The sequence below is a fragment of the Dipodomys merriami genome, unplaced genomic scaffold (genome assembly GCF_024711535.1).
Source record: "Dipodomys merriami isolate MVZ:Mamm:240054 unplaced genomic scaffold, mDipMer1.0.p SCAF_4, whole genome shotgun sequence".
In the NCBI taxonomy this organism is placed as follows: domain Eukaryota; kingdom Metazoa; phylum Chordata; class Mammalia; order Rodentia; family Heteromyidae; genus Dipodomys; species Dipodomys merriami.
The window spans coordinates 45185537-45206706 of NW_027205603.1; the positions used below are offsets into that span (position 1 = coordinate 45185537).

Here is a 21170-nt window from a genome sequence, read left to right on the forward strand (position 1 = left end):
TCTTATTTTTGGCAGAGCTGAGGACAGCTCAGGGCCTTGCACTTGCTAGGCAAGTGTTCTTTTCTTTCACTTAGCTAAATCCCCAACCTGTTACTCTTACACGGACCCATAAACCTACTCATGCCCCACTACTACTCATACTGTCCTCCATCACCAAATACCCAATGACAACATGCCAGCAAATGAAGACTAAATGCTAATCAAGTGTAAAGTGCTATAATGCACCAAGCATTCTGGTACCAGTACTGGGGCTTTAAGTTAGGGCCTTGAAATCTTACCAGGTTTTTTCTGCTCAAGGCTGGTGTTCTACTACTTGAGTCACACGTCCACACTTTTGCTGGTTAAATGGAGGTTAAGAATCACATAGATTTGTCTACCTGAGCTGGCTCCCAACTATGATTAGCCTGAGTAGTTATTAGTTGGGAGCCACTGGTACCCAGCTCCCAGAGTTAAGAGTTTGGAAAAGTTCAAAATCAAGTCATATTGGGGAGTAGCTGGGAAAAGCAGTAGGGAAAAAAAAATCACTTAGGCTATAAAAACAAAATTATATTATACGAAGAGGTGTCAGGAAGACCTTTTTCCAGGTCAAACAGTTCTTCCATTCCCTAAATTCTGTAAACATGGTGTTATACATGGAGAAATAAAAGAAACTTTGTAGATGTACTTAAACTAAGGATTCTAATGAGATTATCATGGAAGCTCAATGTCACCAAAAGGTCACTACTGTAAGCATCCAAATACAGATTGAATTTTGAAGACCAGGATATGAGCCAAGTTATTTTAGAAATAGTACTGCTGCTGACACCTTGATTTGAAACCAGTGAAAATTCCTCACTCATATCTTTTAGAAATGTTAATAGAAGATTTATTATTTTCAATTTTGTTGGTTATGGAGCTTGAACTCATGGCCTAAGTTCTTCTGCTTAAGGTTAGTATTCTACCATTTTGAGCCACAACTCCACTTCTGGTTCTATAACTGGGTATGTCTGATGACTTAGCCCCAACCTCACAGGTAACAGGTTACAATCAGTCTAAAACTAGCACTCAACCCACTAATGAACTCTCAAAACTAGCACTCAACCCACTAATGAACTCTCAAACACTAGGTAACATAATAGGCAGGGAAAGAATTAGAATGTTAGAATTCTGAAAGGGCACAAGTAGAAATAAGGTCAAGAGGCAGGGGACCAAGTCTGGTAGAGGGTTTGCCTAGCAACTACAAGGCCCTGGGTTCCAAACCTAGAACTGCCAAAAGTATGGAAATTATTTTAATGAACTATTGTTGAACCTATTAGAGATCCCTAGTTTATGTACCAGTTGAGTCTTCTGGTGGAACTTGGTTTCAAAGCAATGGCATAGTTAAGAGTTTGGCATTAAGTTAAACAGGTGTCAACTTGCATTGGATCTAAAGTTACCAGGTAGAACATTCATACCACTTCCACCCTTGTATACAAGATGGCCTCATTTTCCTCTGCAGTCAGTCAACTAATGGCTTCAGCTGTTTCCCCCTACTTACTTCCACTCTGAAATGTGCCTGTAAGAGCTTCAGCTCTCCATGACCAGATTCCTCCCACATCTGATCCTTTGCCCCACTCCCATACAAAGTACTTATCTCCAGAACTAAAAGCAGGTATGTCTGCATACAGACACAATGAATAGCATTTTTTTTTGTCGATCATGGGGCCTGAACTCTGGGCCTGAGCACTGTCTCTCAGCTCTTCAGCTTAAGGCTAGCGCCCTACCACTTGAGCCAAAGCGCCACTTTCAGCTTTTTCTGTTTATGTGGTGCTGAGGAATCAAACCCAGGGCCTCATGCATGCAAGGCAAGCACTCTACCACTGAGCCACCTTCCCAGCCCCCGAATAGCCATTTCTGCATCCCAGCATTCCTTAAACCTCTCTATACCTCAGCTCAAAAAACTATACTTTCAATGTTAATGTTAACTCACTAACAAACTATTACTTTGCTATTGGCAGGGAGTTGACAGCATTAAGAGTCGTGTGGACATGGATATATGAAAACCCTATACTATTGCTGTGAACCCTAAGAATTAAGGGTATGACTCAAATGGTACTATTTGCCTAGGTACTAAATTCAGTTTATAGTACAACACACACATACATCCTTGAAGCCAACTAGGTACACAGCTATCTTCCAACACTGGATATACACAGGTTCACAAGTAGAACTCTGGCTACACCTAGAACTTAAAAAAGACAAAAACTGACCAACAGCTCACCAAGATAATAAATTTCTGGCCAAATATGGGCTTGCTCATAGATGAATGATTTTACAGTTATCTTGACTTCTCTCAAGAACTCACTGACCCTAAAGAAACTTAAAGAGAAATAGCTTTCTGAAAACAGAATTTCAAGAAATTTCCAATACCTCTAAGTAGAAACACCCAATTTATGGAGCAACTATGATAAAACAGTACCAAAAAGAAATCTAACAAGGTATTTATTTCCCATTTCATCAGATCCTTGGCATTATCAACGAAGACTGTAAAAATGCCTACTTTTATTCCATGTACTTCATATTACTTGCAACAATATCCACTTTTTAGTAAGTTCACAAATGAGTAAGATACTCTGAAATAACTTTCATTCACAGGTATAACTTTCATTTCTTACTGCCTTACATCCATAGCATAGACAAAAATAACATAATCCATGATAATTTGCAGGCAAAGTCAAAGTCTGAGATATGGAATTTCCAACAACTTAAATTATCTGGACATTAAGATTTACCAGTAGTTAGGAGAAGTAGAGGCAGGCTAATAAAAGAATCACCAATACATCTTAATTTGCCATCATCACTTGTTTATTAACAGACCCAATTACAAAAATAGCATGGCAGACACCTGAAAGGGAAAAAAAATTTATTAAAAGAAAAATTCTAGCAGCCTAAATGAACATAAGTCAATTATAAAATGCAAGCAATTTTTTTTTGCCAGTCCTGGGGCTTGAACTCAGGGCCTAAGCACTGTTCCTGAGCTTCTTTTGCTCAAGGCCCGGCCACAGTGCCACTTCCTACCTTTTTCATGTGGCACTGAGGAAATTGAACCCAGGGCTTCATGCATGACAGGCAAACACTCTACCACTAAGCCACATTTCCCAATTGCTAGCAATTCGAAGGACACACTTTCCATTTAAATAAACAGAGGTTTCTTCCAAACCAAAAAGTCCTCAAAAGGAAATAACTAAACTCATCATGTATGACAGATTTTTTCCCCAAGGAAAACTGATTAAAAGGCACTGAAATCCCCAATTAACTAATGGAAAAAATATTCAAGACCACACTGTTACTAGTACTTATCTAGCATGCAGCCTCACCTCAGTTCATCCTTCTAATAAGCCTATTGATCTGATCCTCCCTGTTGCCAGCATCTCCACCTTCTACAAAGTGGGTGGTCTTCTTCTTCATGCCACCTCGGGGAGAAGATAACTTGAAGGGCCACAGGAAGTTATTTGCTTCCTTGAAGCGTTTCCCAACAGTATAGATCTCATGAATCAGATCCTCCATGCAGATGATGCCATATTTACCTGTAAAATACAAGATTACAGTCTCAAAATGTCTTTTAAAAGGTTTGTCACTGAATTTTAAGGTATTTTCCTCAAGGAGCTTAAGGAATACATAAAGATTCCTAATGGCAAAACAAAGGACCTCAAAAAGTCAGGAATTATCACTCACTCTCAAACAACTTACCAAGAGATCGAGCAATCAAAGCATTATCTGTTAAGGCAATTCGCTTCTTATTAATTTTGCCATAACCACGCTTGTAGATGAGCTCATTTACTGACTTCAGGTTTGGGTACCTTAAATACGAAAAACAGACATAGTCATTGTGTCAAGAGCACCTGAAATTCATCTTGCTACATAATTTAATAAACAGAACCAAAAGAAAAAAAGGAGACTCACCCCCATGCAATATATGGCTCCACAATCCTCAGCATATTAATTGAAGCCTTATTGAGCTTAACAAAGGTACCATTGAAGATCTGGCGAAGGCGAAGAAGCTGCAACACCTTACGGACTTTTGGGCTCACACCATTGATACTGCATTGAAAAGGGAACAAAAATATTATTCTGGCCTTTATCAATTTTTAGATAGGAAGTATGTTGCAAAGACCTAAAACCACTATTTTTCCTTCAGTCTGCTGAATACATAAAAGGTCCTGACTTCCTTACCATCACTCACATTTATGAAATATTTGTTATAACCATTTCTGAAATCAACTCCCAGGATATTTAGGAGTGGGTAGCTGTGGATGCAGCTTAAAACCAAACCTTTAGAAAAAGGACACAAGGCTTGCAATCTTAGCTCCTTACCCATGAATGGTTAAATGTGCATCTATCAACAAAGCTAAGCAGCAGGCTTAGGCCTGAGCAAAAATCTTAGACCCATCCTCTCAGTTAAGAGTGGACAGTTATGGGACTAGAGACTGCCAACTAAGCACATTTAAAAGCACCCCCAACCCTTTCTAGCTACATCTAAAGCATTGCTACTCCACTCAGTACTCCCAGAAGGAAGTTTCTCTAGGGATTTATAGCTTTCCCTTTAAAAAAAAAAGCAAAAAACAGTCACAACGTACCCTCTGATTCTGATGACAAATGCCAATTTAGGTTCTGCAGGTACATAGAAGTTGCCCGCTTTTCTGGCCATTCTAGCCATTCGGATCTCAGTTCTGTACATTTGCCTGTATTCTTTGTGGTAGTGCTTAGCTTTCTCATAGATGAGCTTCCTCCTTGCCTTTCGAAGCTGAAAACCAAGCACCAGTTATACATGATTTTCTAGTTCCAAACACAACTCATACCAGTTCCAAAAAAAAGAGAAAAAAGCAGTAATTCCCCTGTAATTCTCTCCATTCTGCAGTAACATTTTATTTTTTTTTTGGTCTTGGGGCCTGAACTCTGGGCCTGTGGGTGCTGTCCCTCAGCTCTTCAGCTCAAAGCTAGCACTCTACCACTTCTGGTGGAATCGAACCCAGGGCCTTATGCATGCAAGGCAAGCACTCTACCATTGAGCCACCTTCCCAGCCCCAAGCAGTAACAACCTATGTTAGCTTGAGAATGCTATGTTAGGAAGCACCTCCCACTTGTTTGACAAATACTGACGTAAAGAATCTCAGAGAACATTCACTTCCACAGCTGTACCAAACACAATGCCCTGTCCTTCCAAAGTTTACCTACCATCTTCTGAGCACATTTCTTTCTCAGACGCTTTATTTTCAGCTCTGCGAAATTCCTTCGCTTTTTCTTAAGGGTTTCTGGCACAGCAGGAACCTTCTTTTTCTTCTCTCTGTCATTAGCAAACCAAGCATGTTACTCAAAAACCTCCCAGTGTTTGTACTGAGTACTTTCAGCAGTTATTGTTTAGCATACCTAGGATCACTGGCTCTATTTGAAACTTATTTGCTCTGATCAGATATAATCTGGCAGTAACCGTCACTTTAACAGACCCTTAGCCATCCCGCACATTAATAAGCTTACACCCATTCAAGCCACAAGTCTCGCCCTTAGACTAGCCCAAAATATCAAGATACACTAACAATTCGTACATGACGCTTCTTGCGGAAAGGCGACCGTTTGTCGTCTAGCAGTCACCACCCTGGTTTAGGTCTTAAGCTGCACATGCCCAACGCACTGGCCTGACGGGAAAAACATTAAGGCCCACTGCTAGCCAGCCAAATTCGACCCAGACATCTCGCTAGTCTCTGCAAAGACCTTCCACGGAAGGCTCAACTCCATCTGACTGTTGGGTTCCACACGCTTTTCTGCCCTCACATCTCACTACTGGAAGATCCCAAACCACAGCACCAAGGCCGCCTCTTCGCATCCTAGCCTGGAGTCCCACAGCTGTCACAAGGCGTCACAAACACGTGGACAAAGGCACAAGCTACAGACAATTTGGGGAAAAATGAGGATAAAGGCCTCGGGTTTCGGGGATGGAGAAGGATTCTGGGGAAGATGAGATGGAACTTACTCGGCACCCTCCATGGTTCCAGCCGGAAAAGAGGAAGTTAGCGCATGCGCACTGTCCACTTAAAGACTGCGAGAATGAAGCCCCATGACTTATAGGTGTCTTAGGTTATGCCAGAAAAAAACCCCGACAAAACCCTGAACTAAGCGCCCACTCCGCAGGCGTAAAATTAAGAACTGCCTGGTTTAATATCTTCCAACCAACTTTCAGGTTTGCATAAGGAAAGGTAACTGCAGCGATCACGCCCTTTGACCAACTCGAGAGCAAAGAGCGCTGCGCCTTTCCGTTCGGGGTCCTCATCTGTTGCTTTTGACTGCCTCAGGTTTAAACTTCACTCTTCACTTGACCCAAATAACACGCCTCACAGATGAGAACTACGAGTCCCGGCATGCACCACTCCATGGCCTGCCCGGAGGGAGGGCGACGCCTGACCCGGGTTCTAGGTAGCCACAGTGATCATGAATCCAGAAGGGGAAACGAGAGCATGTGAGGCCCCGTCCCGAGCGGCTCGTGCTATTCCAAGTCACTGTGGACTGGAGATCTCCGCAGCTCCCCGCCACCCGTAGTTACAGACAACCACGCCCCCCCTTGGCCGCGCGGCCGAGGTCCTTCTAGTCATCTCCCTAGACTGCAGGGCTGTCTACCGCAGCGCCTGATCGCAGGCGGGGCCGTCCGGAGTCCCCTAGCTAACACGAGTGGTGAGACTGGGGAAAGTGAGGACTAGACGACCCGAGGAGGATGGCTGGTGCGCCGCGGGCCGCGGGGCCCGGCCGGCGCAGGCCGGGGCAACCCACGGCAGGGGGCGTGAGCCGAGGTGGGAGGTGTGACGATGGGGGGGGGGGGAGGCTGCGGCCGCGGCCGGGAGCGAGGGGCTTGCCCCGCCAGGGCTGTGTGGACGGCGGCCTGGCGGGCGGGGGGCCGGGCCGGGGGCGGGGTGCTCCGGGGGCGGGGAGGGCCGAGCGGAGGGAGGGCCGATGCCGATGCCGCCGCCGGCTCTTCCCGATCGCCGTTTATATAGCGCCGATTGTGGAGCCCGCTCAGACCTGGCCAGGAGCGCTCCGGCTTGCAGGCGGCGCTGCACTCCGGAGCCCGGTGCCGGAGTGACAGCCGCAGGGAGCGCACGGCCGGGGAAGCCGAGACCGCGGGAGCAGCTGCGAGTGGTGGGGCAGCGCTCGCCTGCACGGTGCGAGTCGCCCCTTCCTGGTGTTCCGCTGCCCTGCACCCCCTTCTCCCACCCTGTCTCAACTTGGGTCAAGTTGACAACTCCAGCGGCTGCCGACCGGCCGGTGCGGTGTCCTCCACGCATCTCTCCCCGGGGGTGAGAGGAAACCGCTGCAGCCGGTTTTGGGAGGGGACACTCGGGCAGCAGCGACGGCTCGGCCATGAGGGCAGCGCGCGTCGCCTAACTCGCGGCTGTCACCGCCGCTGCAGTGCAACCGGCCAGCGGGGCGCTCCGGGACAGGCGGGCGACCGCCGGCAGGAGGCGCCGAGCCGGGTGGCTGCCTCGGCGAGCACAGCCCGGGGGCCACCGCACGGAGCTCGGGGCGGGAGTGGCCCCGCGCGCAACCGGGAGCTGCGCCGCGCACTCCAGCCCCACGGGCACCTCGGAAGCGGGCGCGGGGTGCAACCTTCTGGTCCCAGCCGCTTTGACAAGCGTCCCAGGACTCGCCACAGGGCTGCTTCGGCGCAGGGTGGGTGCAGACCCGGGCTCAGGGCTCGTGCGGGGCCCCCGGCGTCGCGATGAACATCGTGGTGGAGTTCTTCGTGGTCACTTTCAAAGTTCTCTGGGCGTTCGTGCTGGCCGCGGCGCGCTGGCTGGTGCGGCCCAAGGAGAAGAGCGTGGCCGGCCAGGTGTGCCTCATCACCGGCGCGGGCAGCGGCCTGGGCCGCCTCTTTGCTCTGGAGTTCGCCCGGCGCCGGGCGCTGCTGGTGCTCTGGGACATTAACACGCAGAGCAACGAGGAGACGGCGGGCATGGTGCGCCACATCTACCGCGACCTGGAGGCGGCCGATGCCGCCGCGCTGCAAGGTAACTCGCGATCCCGCGCCCGAGCATTGTTGGGTCAAACCTCTCTCCTCGCCTCCTGTCCCTCCACCCGGGGAGGGCTTTCACACCCCACTGTCACAGGCACCTCAGCTCTCGAGGAAAAGAACGCCCCGCTGGTCTCCTGGAAGGCGAGTGGAATTTGCCCCTTGATTAAAGAACACGATCTCCCCGGTATTAGACCCAGCTCCAACGGAGATCCTATCACTCTGGGGACATCTCTGGGTTTCCTAAATCCTGAGGTTATTGTGACCACAGACTTGGGTTCTAAAGAAATTATCTAGCTCTGACCTGCAGTGGGAGATAGGAAAGTAAAGAATCGCTGGGAAGTTTGTCCCAGGATGGACTGAATGTGTGTCTGTTCTAGTCTAGTCCGCATCCCCTTGGACTAGTGTAGTGTTGGTAATTTAGCTATAACTTTAGCCAAGGGTATATAATTACCTTGTTTCACCAGCCATAGTGTTTTAGACTTACACACCCTGAGAGATGCAACTGCCCCTTGAGAAAGAACTTGGAGAATTTCAACTCCATTGTAAACTTCTTCCTTGGTTTTGGTCCCTCCTATCTGCATTTTTTGTATACTTATTAACTAGCAGGAATCTGAGACTTTTTCTTAAGCCCAAGTAGAGACTAACCAGTCACCAATATTGGTCCAGGAAATTTGACGATGGCTCTTGCTTTGAGGCTGCATTTTTTTATTTCCAGGGAAAATATTGAACTCTAGGTGAGGATTGCCTTGGACATCACGCCTCCCCACAGCCATCATTTGTTACTAAACTTATTGGCACTTGTCCTTTTGATTTAAGGTGAAAAAATGTTACACTGCTAGCATGAAGAGGCAAAAATAGCAAAACAAAACAAAACAAAACAAACCCCCAAAAGCCAAAACGCCTAAAAGACAACACTGTTCATTTTCCAGGGAAGAGATATGGGGTTTTAAGCTGTTTGAGTTCTTGCATGGTAAAAGTGAAGTTGATTTGTGATGGTACTTTTTAAGGCTACCCAGTAAGCACATACTAGCAACCTCCACTTTTTCACAAGAAACTTTAGATTCATTAATTGGCCTGGATGAATTCCAATTATTATTTACAGTTTTGATTTGTGAGCCTTAAAGTGATTTTCTGTTTCTATTAAGGGATGTTTCTGGCCTCTCCTCCAAAACAGGAATGTGTAATGTGTGTTATTCTCTGGGCTGAGGTCAGCTCTGTGCAGGTGTCTTTAGCTGCAGCAAGCTGATCCCATGTGGTCTACTTGTATTTGGGCTTGTCACAATGACATGGCTTTCCCCTAAGCAAAGTTCTCCAGTAAATTGCTGTAATTCCCAAAGACTTTTGGGGGGAGGAAGGCAGCTGTAAGTGCAGTTATTGGCAAGCATTATGGTGTTAGAAATTTGAAGCTCACTGTTGAGTTTTTGTTTTGTGTGATCTTTGTCCTACTGATTGCCATGGGACTCACTTTCTGTACCCCTTCTCTGTTCCATTTTCGCCTCATCTGGACTTCTGAGGACAGCTGGGAATGGTGAGGAAGAAATTCTGCCCCACTGTAACCTGCAGGTTTTTACCTACACCTGTGATGTGGGCAAGAGGGAGAATGTCTACCTGACGGCTGAAAGGGTCCGCAAGGAGGTTGGTGAGGTCTCAGTCCTGGTCAATAATGCTGGTGTGGTCTCTGGACATCACCTTCTGGAATGTCCTGATGAGCTCATTGAGAGAACCATGATGGTCAATTGCCACGCTCACTTCTGGGTAAATATAAACATCCTTGTTTTTCATTCTTGGGCCCTCCTCTATGAGAAGGTTGGGAAGGAGAAAGACCTCAGTGCCAGCCTGAAAGCCACCTGCACTCTCACCATAGTCTACTAATGAGCTATTCCCTCATGGTGAATTACATCGTATGTCGGTTACTATTAAAACGTGGCTTTCTTCCCCTTCCCCCAATTCAGTATTTCTTGAGAGACTAGAAGAGTGAACATTGTAAAGTAGTTTGAAAGATTGCCATAAAAATAACAAGAGGGAGTATAAACCCCTGGGTTTGTTTATTTTACTTTTTGTTGAGTTTATAAAACATTGGTTGTTCTTATGAATTCCTAAAGCCAGGGTTTAGGCTTCCAAATTACTATTCAGCCACATTTTAGAAAGTGCCAAAGATTCTGAGATCAGCATTTGTGGTCCACTGGGAGTGGCCAGGCCACCCCAGCAGTTACTTCACATCCACTGACGGTCCACAGGGTGCATGGCATCTTCCTGATTGAGGATATCTCAGGACTTACTCAGCTTATAAACGAACCTCTCATGAGAGTAGAAGTCACTTTGTTAGGACCACATAGAGGGGAAGGGAGTTTGTGAGAAAAGGTAAGTCAGGCACTTCAGTGATGTTAGCATCTAGTCAGGAGTATCTAGGAATGAGAGCAGAGGACTTCTGCTTAGGAGGTGCAAAATAACTCCAACTTATTAGCTTAATTAACTTCAATAAAGATAAATAGGTATTTTCTTATAAATGAACACTGTTGGGTTCCTATAAGCTTTTATCCCTATAATAATTTCCATTTACTTCTATAGACAAGTAGGATCCAATAAAGTAGAGGTGAGAAAGAGTGGATGGCCAAGGTGCAGCTCAGGGGAAGAGTGCTTGCTTGGCATACACAAGATCTGAGTTTAATTGTCAGCAACCAGGGGAAAAGAAGAAAGAAAATTTAAGAAGATACAGTTTTATTTAATTTTTCCATATGTAAATTACTCTTCTAATTGACCACAACAAAGAACCATTTCTCCTAAATAGGTCACATTAAATCTTATTAATTTTCTAGCAACAGCTTGAAAACTTAGAAGTCCTTATTCAAATTTTGCTTATCCAGTATAATGTTTTTTATGTGATCCTGGAAGAAGCTAATTTTAGTGTTTTAGTTTAAAACATTAGCTTTATTGAACTCATTTTTAAACCTCTACAAATGAAATATAAATAACCTGGGCTAATTCGTGTCTGTGTTTTAAATGGGTCAGGAGCTCACCAAGCACAGCTGAGGGAATGTAAATGTCCTGTCTGAGCGTATGCATGTTAGTGTATGTGCATGTCCCTTGGGTACAGTGGGTGTGGAGAACCCACTTTTTTTTCCCTCGCTGTTGTCATGTTCACAAGAACACGTAGCAAGTAGCCAAACGTGGGTTAGGTGGGTAAAGGCCAAATAAATACACTTGACAATATCATTTATCAAGAATTTGGGCCATTCATAATTCTGAGTAAAACCAAGAGCCTCCATTTGAAGAAAAGGCAAACAAATTGCAGGTGGAATGTCGTTTCCGAAGTTGCAGGAAGGTAAGGATGAAGGCATGGAGCTACCACAGAACTGTTGATTTCAGTGAACTCACCAACCTTAAAAAGATACAGAGTCCTTCCTAGGTTAGGGTGAAGCACAGGAACTGGTTTGGGTTAAGCACAGGAACTGGTTTGGGTTTTTGTTTTTTTTTTCCAAATAACCTTTGACTGAAATGATGAAATGTTTCCTAACTATAAACTTTTACCTCTGGCATACTCTGAAGTTTCACCATCTTGACTATTCTCTCTGCATGAATATTTTGCTAACTTGTGAAATTTCAAATAAACTAGATTTTAAAGAAATTCCATACAATCTTCATTTAAAATATTTATAATAGGAGAGCAGCATATCTTTCCTACCCGTTCTATATATACTCTTAAGTGCTAATTTAGACTGTGCTAAGTGCAGAAAATCCATAGCCTCAATTTTGAAATACACATAAATCGATATACTCTACTACTAACATCGGGCTACTTTCTAACATTAAGAAGAAATGGACTCAAATTGCTAACAGAAAAGTCATTCTGGAACTGACTCTTTACAAGAAGCAAGAACACCCACCTTCCTAGCGTCTTCTCTGTGCCTTGGGATGTTGCTTAACACACCGCTTAGGGAGTTCTTGGATGCTTTGGCAGTAATGACGTCACTTCATATTAAAATATGGGAGGCTCCTGAATTCTCCAGCTGTTTTTCCCCTAAACATCTAAACTTAAGAATTTATTTTCAATATTGAGTCAGAAAATTCATTTTAGTGTTGGCATTTGTGACTTCTTGCTGAGACAAACTTTTGGAGAAGCTGAAATTTGGCAACTAAATTTATCATTCTTACAATGATGGGATGGGAGGGCAACATAGTATCATTGAAAGCCACATAAATTGTTTCCCTTCCAGTAGTCCTTTTAGGTGAATAAGTAGGTAGTGATTTTTTTTCTTCTTCAAGATGTATGGGCCTTGATTTGTGCCATTTTCCTTCCAGAAAAATTAATGAGTGTCTGGGTATGGAAAACAAGTTGCTCCATAGAATTTTAAAACTAGATCATTTGGGCAAAGAGCTCATTCAGTTATTTGAACAGGTCATCTTGAGATTTTTAAGTAGCAGTTAATGTTTGTTTTCATAGATGAACAAGTAGTATGTTGTTCCTGACTCAGAGTGAAAGTCATTTTCATGCGAAATAGGAAACCGTGGGACTTCCACTGAAAAGCCATGGATGCCCCCACTTTCAAGCCATTCCTGATACTACTCCCCTTGCCTACAACTTGCTGTTTCTCCACTCCTGTAGCTTTTAAGACCTAGTTCAAATTCTTTATGTAATCTTTCTCTCCTGCTGACATTCTTGGGTACCACTAGAGTGTCAAAGTTTCCTAGCAACTATCTCATCCAAACCCCTACTTTTCTTTCCTTCTTTTTTTTTTTTTTTTTGTCGGTCGTGGGGCTTGAACTCTGGGCCTGGGCGCTGTCCCTCAGCTCTTCAGCTCAAGGCGAGCGCTCTACCACTTGAGCTACAGCGCCACTTCTCCTTCTTTTTTTTAAGTGTTCTTTTCCTCTGCTAGAGATTGAACCCAAGGCCAAGTATATGGTAGACAGGATACTCTATCATCAAGCCATCCTCTAATCTAGCCTCTTGTTTTCCAATGAACTTGAAGTTGTGTAAGACTTGTGGAAAGTTTTCCATGATTTTTCTTTTCAGCCTCTGGTGGCATTCTCAACCTTTGGTGCAGAGTATGTTCTTTTTGGAATTACTTTGTTCATATTGTTTATTTCACTCCAACATAGATGGCAAGCTCACTACAAAGCCAGTTTCTTATGTACATCTGTTTGCTTTCCTTGCCTAAAACAGAATAGAGCCTAGTTAGTAATATGTAATTAGCTTCTGCTTAAATATTTAGAAAGTATTCTGTTCAGAGTACTCTACATGGCTCTGTGTTGTAAATTTTCAAAAGGTTAGCACCATGTTAGACTAACTCAAGTTCAGAAAGGTTTGATTCTTTGCAATGTGACTTTATTATTGTTTGTATCTCCTTTTGTTTCTTACCCAACTTACATTTTTCCTGTAGGAGTATATTCTACTCTTTGATATGAGGCTAGGGACTTTAAGAGAACTGCTAAAGATATACCAATTTGAATCAAACTTAAATGGAATGAATGGTTATTCATTTTCCCCAATGACCTATTCCTCAAGAAGATTTCAAGAAGAGCACCCTAAAATAAATCCTTCTTTCTTTCTTAGCTATATACCATGTCTACAACATTTAGAAGCTTTTATAATCCTCACGTTATTTGTCACAGTTTTCCAAGTGGCATAATACACCTTATAGTGTTCTACCACTGGCACTTCTCCCTGTAACTTTCTCTTACGCACCAGTTAAAAAGTGGGGTTTAGGGCTGGGAAGGTGGCTCAGTGGTAGAGTGTTTGCCTTGCATGCATGAGGCCCTGGATTTGATTCCCCAGCACCACATAAGGAAAAAGAAAAAAAAAAAAGCCAAAGTGGCGCTGTGGCTCAAGTGATAGAGCGCTAGCCTTGAGCTGAAGAGCTGAGGGACAGCGCCCAGGCCCAGAGTTCAGGCCCCATGACTGGACCCCCCCCCCCCCCCCAAAAAAAAAGTGGGGTTTGGAGTATATTTAGTCGGCATGATCTGCTGTGGAAAGCACAAGACAAGGCTGTGGAGAATGAAAGTAATGCCATGCACTTTAATGCAAGTGTAGAAATCATTCAAAAAGACTCTAGCCCATTGAGGTGCAAAATCTTGGAAATAGCTCTCTATTCTACTTGAAATATAGAAAGCTGGCCTCCCTACTGTACTCCCTGTTTTCCCCCAAATATTACATTGCTTCACTTGTTATTTTTCCAAGGGAGTAGAATCTTAGCTTGGTTATTTCTGAAAGACCAAGTTTATGGTGAGCATCCTTTTAAACCAAACAGCTGCATTTAGCCCTATAAATAAGCAGCCAATTGATCCCTGATTAACCAAAAGTGCAAAGGGGGAGAGTGGGGGGGGAATGAGCAAAGCATTTAACTATAGGCCTTTTATATGCTGAAGAAATTTTACATGGTAAAGGACTAAATCTGTCAGATAGCTAGTTGGTAATTTACCTCTATTGATATGGTAGTCAGACAAGATAATTGGTAGTTAATTAATAGACCACTTAACTTAAAAGGTTTCACAGTTTTAAAATACTAATTACTGAATTAGGCATTTATCTATATCCAAATGTCTAAAGTCTATTTAGTTAAAATCCATCCAGGAAAAGTAAAAGCCTACCAGCTAGATCTGAGTAATGTAGCACTTAAAGACATTAGTGCTACAGTTGTAGCTACTATCTCCTGACTGGTCCCTAAGCATTAATGGTTAAATTCTTACATGATTTATTGGTTTTTAATCTTATGTACAATATTCCTTTATTCTGTACTTAGATAAACCTAGTTTTAGGTGGGCGCCGGTGGCTCACGCCTGTAATCCTAGCTATTTAGGAGGCTGAGATCTGAGGATCGCTAAAGCCATCCTAAGCAGGAAACTCGGTGGAACTCTTATCTCCAATAAACCACCAGAAAACCGGAAGTGGGCTGTGGCTCAAGTGGTAGAGCCACAGCCATGAGCTGAAGAGCTGAGGGACAGTGCCCCAGGCCTAGAGTTCAAGCCCCACAACCAACAAAAAACACCTGGTTTTATTTAAACCCTGCTAAGTTTAGGAGTTTTAAAGTCTCATTTCAAAGTATTCAGATAAAACCAGCTGTTCAAAAAAATGTCTTTGAACCATACTACAATATTAAGAATTACCAGATTAAGGGGCTGGGAAGGTGGCTTAGTGGTAGAGTACTTACCTAACATGCATGATGCCCTGGCCACATAAACAGAATAAGTCTGAAATAGTGCTGAAGCTCAAGTGGTAGTGTGCTAGCCTTGAGCAAAAAGAAGCTCAGGGACTGCCCGCAAGGCCCTGAGTTCAAGCCCCAGAACTGGGAAGAAAAATTAAAAAAAGAATTACCAGACTAAATGTTTTATAAGAAAACACTTCCAAAACAAAACAAAAAACCGCTTCCCTATCTTAGAATAGCTACTTTACTTAGAACATAGAATTTATGGCCAATTTTTTTTTTTTTTTGTCGGTCATGGGGCTTGAACTCTGGGCCTGGGTGCTGTCCCTGTGCTCTTCAGCTCAAGGCAAGCGATCTACTGCTTCAGCCACAGCACCACTTCCCGGTTTTTTAGTGGTTTATTGGAGAGTCTCACAGACTTTTCTGCCCAGGCTGGCTTTGAACCACAATCCTCAGATCTCAGCCTCCTCAGTAGCTAGGATTACAGGCATGAGCCACCGGCACCCAGCTGCCAATTTTTAAATCTATACCAGAACTAGTTTCAGTTAGTAAGTAAAGATCCTATGTATAAAATATTAGAGCATTAGAAATGAAAACTTTGAAGCCCCGCACCAATGGCTCACACCTGTAATTGTAGCTACTCAGAAAGCTGAGGTCTAAGGATTCTGATTCAAAGCCAGCTCTGGACAAAACAGTATGTGACTCTTAGCTCCAGTTAACCAACAAAAAGCCAAAAGTAGAGCTGTGGCTAAACATCAGCCTTGAGCGGAAAAAGCTAAGGGAGACATGTAAGGTGCATGCATGCACATTCACACACACACACACACACACACAGCCCACACATGAAAGAATTAGAATCTTGAATTCAGTTATACCATATTAATTCTTGTGCTGCTAGTTAAAAACAGAAAAACATCTCTTTTGACAGCAATTGTTTGGTACTTTGGAGTATATACTATACACACAAAATAGAATCACATGCTCATTGAATTTTTAGTTTCTATACTGTATATGTATTACATGCTAGGCCCAAATCCATTGTTGGTAGAAATAAAAATCTATAATAAGAGCCAGGAACTGGTGTCTCATACCTGTAATCCTAACGACTCAGGAGGCTGAAATCTGAGGATCAAAGTTCAAAGCCTCCCTGGGTAGGAAAGTCCATGAGCTTCTTATCTTCAAGTGATAGAATGCTAACCTTGAGCATAAAAAACTCAGAGACAGCATCCCCCAGGCTCTGAGTTCTAGCTCCAGAACTGGCACACACACAAAGTTTATAAAATAAAATGTTACTTTACATAACTGGTGTAAGCAGGGAGCCAGACAGTACTTCATATAAAAAACTTTCCAAGCGAGGTACTGGTGGCTCATGCCTGTAATCCTAGCTACGCAGGAGGTTGAGATCTGAGGATGGATCACAGTTCAAAGCCAGCGGGGCAGGAAAGTGTGAGACTCTTACCTCTAATAAACTCAGAAAACCAGAAGTGGTGCTACAGCTCAAGTGCTAGAGTACTAGCCTTGAGCTGAAGAGCTCAGCGACAGCGCCTAGGCCCAGAGTTCAAGCCCCAGCAAACAGTGCTAGGTAGCCTTGCCTGCCTTCCTGCCTGCTTGCTTGCCTGCCTGCCTTCCTTCCTTCCTTCGTTCCTTCCTTCTTTTTCTTTCCTCCCTTCCTATCCTTTCCCTTCCTATTCTCCTTCCCTCCCTTCCATTCTTCCTCTCTTTCCTTCTTCCCTCCTTCCTTCTCCCTTCCTTTTTTTTTCCTCCCTCCCTTCCTTGCTTCCTTTCACATGGTCTCATCCTATAGCCCAGGCTGGACTAGAACTCAGAATCATTCTCTCAATCCCCCAAATACTGAGATTACAGGCATTTGCCAATACACCTGGCCCAATGCCTGAATTTCTAAGCCATATGAACAAATAGCAGTGCATCATTATTGCCAAATCTAGTGTGCAGCTTCATCTTTCCAGAGTGTGACCTTCTTGATTGTCTCCTTGAAATTCAACCACCTTTCTTGTGCTGTTTTCTACCTTTTTGATCCTCCCTCTTAGCCTCCCACCTTTGAAATGTTGGCTCTTTAGTATTGTGTGCTCAGACCAGTCCTCCCTGTGTCCCCTATCTAACTGGGTGATCTCTTTTAGTTGATTCAACTGTGACTTCTAGATTGTTCTCAAGTTCAGTAGTCTGTTGAATAGACATAAATTCTTGGTTGAAAGAAATACCCCTTCTCGGCAGCGCACTGGTGGTTCACATCAGTAATCCTAGCTACTCAAATCCTAGTTACCCAGAAGGCTGAGATCTGAGCATTGTGATTCTAAGTCAACTAGTGTAGGAAAGTCTGTAAGACTTATCTCCAATTAACCCTCAAAAAACCCAGAAACGGAGCTATGGCTCAAAGTGGTAGAGCACTAGCCCTGAGAAAAAAAAAAAAAATAGGTCAAAGATAGCGCCCAGGCCTTGAGTTCAAGCCCTAGACATAAAACAGGGGGAAAAAAAAAAGATCCTTTTGCGTTTAATTATGAAGTAACTTGTGCTATTTATCTCAATTCCTGGAAGCAAAGATGCTCTTTTCTCCCTTGTTATTGTATCTGGGCTTTATCCATTATTATCCCAGTAGAAATTAATCTATGGGACATGTCAAAGTGGAGGCATTCTTTAACCTGTGCTAATGTTAACATTAATTGAATAGCTTTTTCAGAAAGACTGAATGGAGAGTGCCCCTCCCCCTGCCCCCCCACATGGCAATCTTTGGCCATTTCTTGCAGGATTAGGTTCTTGAGGCCTAGAGAAAACCTACCAACCCTGTGGGTAAACTCATAACTGCTCACATTCTTTGTTCATTCTCTTCCCTTGATTTTGTTTTTGCTCTAATTTTTTTTATTTTCAGATTTTCAAGACCTTTGACAAATCCCAGTGGATTGATCTAGTGACTTTAGTGAATTGATTTAGTGGCAATCAGAGAAAATTACTTGCAAGCAATTTGATATCTTCTCTTGAGAATTAGAATTTTAAGTTGGAAACCCATTTTTATTTAAGATCTTGAGATATTAAAAAAAATCAGTAGATTCACCTAAAATTTCTGCTAAAATTATGCCTCTTTCAATTAAGATAAGTAGCACCTTGCATCTGTCTAATTTTGGTATTTGCCTATATAGATAAATGTATAAGTAACATTTTGTTTATTGGTTTGCGTCTTTTAAGTATAGTAGTAAGTAGAAAGCATCTGTTTATGGTACAATCACAGCTACTAGGTCTACAAAAAAAAAAAAGGCTATTTAAATTATAATATAAATCCTAAATACAGGTTGAACATCCCTAACCCAAATTTCTGAAATCTGAAATACTCCAAAATCTGAAACTTTTGAGTATCAATATGATTCCACTTTGAAAAATTTTGCACCTGACCTCATGTTGAGGGGATCATAGTCAAAACAAGCACACTAAAAATACTTGCTTAAAATTGCCTTCAGGCTATGTGTACAAGGTATCTGTGAAACACAAAAGACTCTTGTGTTTAGCCTTGAGTTCCTTTCCTAAGATAATCTTGTTTTACACACACACACACACACACACACACACACACACACACACACACACACACACACACACACACACACACACACACACACACACACACACACACACACACACACACACACATGCAAATGTTACAAAATCCAAAAACACTTGTCCCAAACATTTTGAATACCAGTACCAAGGTGTTTTTGGACCCCCCAAACTGTACTATGCTGAAATTCCACTAGGGGGTGTACTGACAGGGTGGATTTGTATCCTATTTCCTGCACACATAACCAGTATTTTCTCAGGAGAAAGGACCCTTTGTAACTAATCTTTGGAGTATGACAAAATTTTAATAGTCTTTAAAAAATAGTGAACTATTGCTGGCCTCAGTTAAGTGAATTAAATCCTATGTTTGCAGCCTGTAACTCAAGAGATCAGATTAAAATGTGTTAATCTCTTTTGGTTTAATTAGTGATTTCTTACCTCAGAAGTTACTATATAAATTCCCTCTTCAAAGGACTAATGTCCTTCTTCGAACTTAAACTGACCTAAAAGTTCCTTTAAGGTTGTGACAGGGTAGAACATGCTGTTAGTATGTTAGAAAATGTCCCAGTGTTGTGATTTAACCCTGTGTTTATGAAGCCCAGCATGGCCTCAGGATTTAATCACAATTACCTGGACATACCTGGCTGACCAGTTTCAATCACCTAGATCCCTGGTTTTAGGCAGGCTTACACATCTCTAGAAGAGAAGGCTTTTCATCCACAGGAATGCCAACATCCTTTACTTGATGAGCTTTTGTACTTCAGGCCCATATGTGAATATGTGAATTCTTTTTTCTTCTTTACTTTATTTGTCAATTCTCTTGAAACTCAAGTTCATACCTGTCAGGACCCATTTTTCCTAAATGCTCTGAAACTAAAATTAAGTGAACCACAGGGGGGAGAATGAATATCCTCTAGTACTGATAATAAAACTTTCAACACTGAAGCAAATGCTTCGAGAATACTTAACAAGTGAGGGCAATTACTGCAAAACCTTGAGTGCTGTCAAATTAGCCCCTTATAATGACAAGCCACTTACAATGAATTCACATTTGGAAACAAAACATTACTTGGTCTGTAAAACTTCCATAGATCACACAAAGATGTGAATGTTGACAGTGTGATAAAAACATTGTCCTTTGCTTTAGGGAAACTACAAGTATTTCTTATTTACTGCTCACATAATAGTGAAATTTCTGCCTTTCCTTCAAATATTTACTACTAGAATTTTTGAATATTAACAAGCTTCAGCTTCATAGTATTATTCTAAGCAAAGAGGCTCAAAATTACACTTCCCAAATCACTGTAACTGGGAAAATATTTGTAGTGTAACTCATGTAAACACATGGGTATTTTGAGGACAAGTGAAACTTAGAATTCAAAGCCTGAATTTTCTTTCCTACCTGCAAAGTAAAATTAACATACTGCCCCCTACTGACTTCTGAAAGATTTTTAAAAATGGATTTTCTGCAATCTCTTGGGAAAGAAACAAAGGGAAATTGGTATATTAATTTTTTTAATTATTTAAAATTACCTAATCCTAGTTACTCAGGGGGCTGAGATCTGAAGATTGAGGTTCAAAGCCAGCCTGGGCAGGAAAGCTTAGGAGATTCTTATCTCCAATAAACTACCAGATAAGGGGAAGTGGTGCTGTGGCTCAAGTGGTAAATCCCTAGCCTTGACCAAAAGAAGCTCAGGAACAGCACCTAAGACCAGAGTTCAAGCCTCAGGACTGGCAAAAAAAAAAAAAAGTCAAAACTTCATTAACTTGCAGTAGTTTTCCATTTGCTGGACTATGCTTCAACCACTTCAGTTTATACTGAAACAGTTGCTTTCTAGTTTTAATGCAGAAAGACTGAAAAAGATGAGAAAAGAGCTGTTATTGGAAAGTTATTTCCCGGTGTCATTAAGGACTCCGACAAAAACGGGTCAAGCTACTGCTTAGCAGCATGTCTTCAAGGCTTCTTTTCCTGGTCAGATTCTGGATTACAACCAGAAGTATGGAGGGCAGGGGGACTGGAAGCTAACTTCACATACTAAGAACCAGGAACTTGGAGGAAGAAATAACCTAACCAAAAATAGATAGCACTTACAACCAAAATAGTCTGTAGCCTATAAATATACACTTAATGAGCCTTGTGTCCATTTACTGTACTTTTTATATAACACTTAAATTTACAAAGCCTTTTCATAAACACTCTTCTCTCATTTGAGCTTCACTGTTCTTTCTACTTTTATGGATAAGGCAGCAATCTCAAGAGAGGTCATGGGACTTCCCTGAGGGCTCTTAGAGGGAAGGAAGAAGGTAGAAGGGAGACCCTCAGCCCAGAGCTCCAGGTTACAACGTGTACAAATAGTTATTTGGGCTATATGTTCAAAGCTCCTGGCAAAGAAGATTTTCCCATGAGTCACTCATGGCTTTTGCCCTGTGGCATTATATAAGAATTTTCA

The 21170-nt window shown here is 42.7% G+C and overlaps 2 protein-coding genes across 2 annotated transcripts in view; one reads left to right on the top strand and one right to left on the bottom strand.

The window, feature by feature from the left end:
• Positions 1 to 2443: 2443 nt before the first annotated feature.
• Rpl7 (ribosomal protein L7) lies at positions 2444 to 6091 on the bottom strand. Its single transcript, XM_069990934.1, has 7 exons — positions 5987 to 6091; positions 5194 to 5302; positions 4596 to 4762; positions 3922 to 4059; positions 3709 to 3818; positions 3336 to 3545; positions 2444 to 2863 (listed from the first exon to the last, which is right to left on the bottom strand). The coding sequence occupies exons 1-6, from the start codon at positions 5998 to 6000 to the stop codon at positions 3337 to 3339; spliced, it is 747 nt and encodes a 248-aa protein (XP_069847035.1). The 5' UTR covers positions 6001 to 6091; the 3' UTR covers positions 2444 to 2863; position 3336.
• Positions 6092 to 7591: 1500 nt separating this feature from the next.
• Rdh10 (retinol dehydrogenase 10) overlaps positions 7592 to 21170 on the top strand; it is a 33410-nt gene continuing 19831 nt past the window's right edge. Inside the window, exons 1-2 of the mRNA XM_069990933.1 lie at positions 7592 to 8012; positions 9537 to 9772. Coding sequence (XP_069847034.1) covers positions 7724 to 8012; positions 9537 to 9772 — 525 coding nt within the window. The 5' untranslated portion in view covers positions 7592 to 7723. The remainder of the gene's footprint in view (positions 8013 to 9536; positions 9773 to 21170) is intronic.

What these genes read in the sequence shown, in the direction of transcription:
- Rpl7 (XM_069990934.1), bottom strand. An exon ending in TTTGTCATCAGAATCAGAGG is followed by an intron (nt 4,060 to 4,595) that starts GTACGTTGTGAC and finishes TTTTCAATGCAG; the next exon opens with TATCAATGGTGTGAGCCCAA. An exon ending in GAGCCATATATTGCATGGGG is followed by an intron (nt 3,819 to 3,921) that starts GTGAGTCTCCTT and finishes TTCGTATTTAAG; the next exon opens with GTACCCAAACCTGAAGTCAG.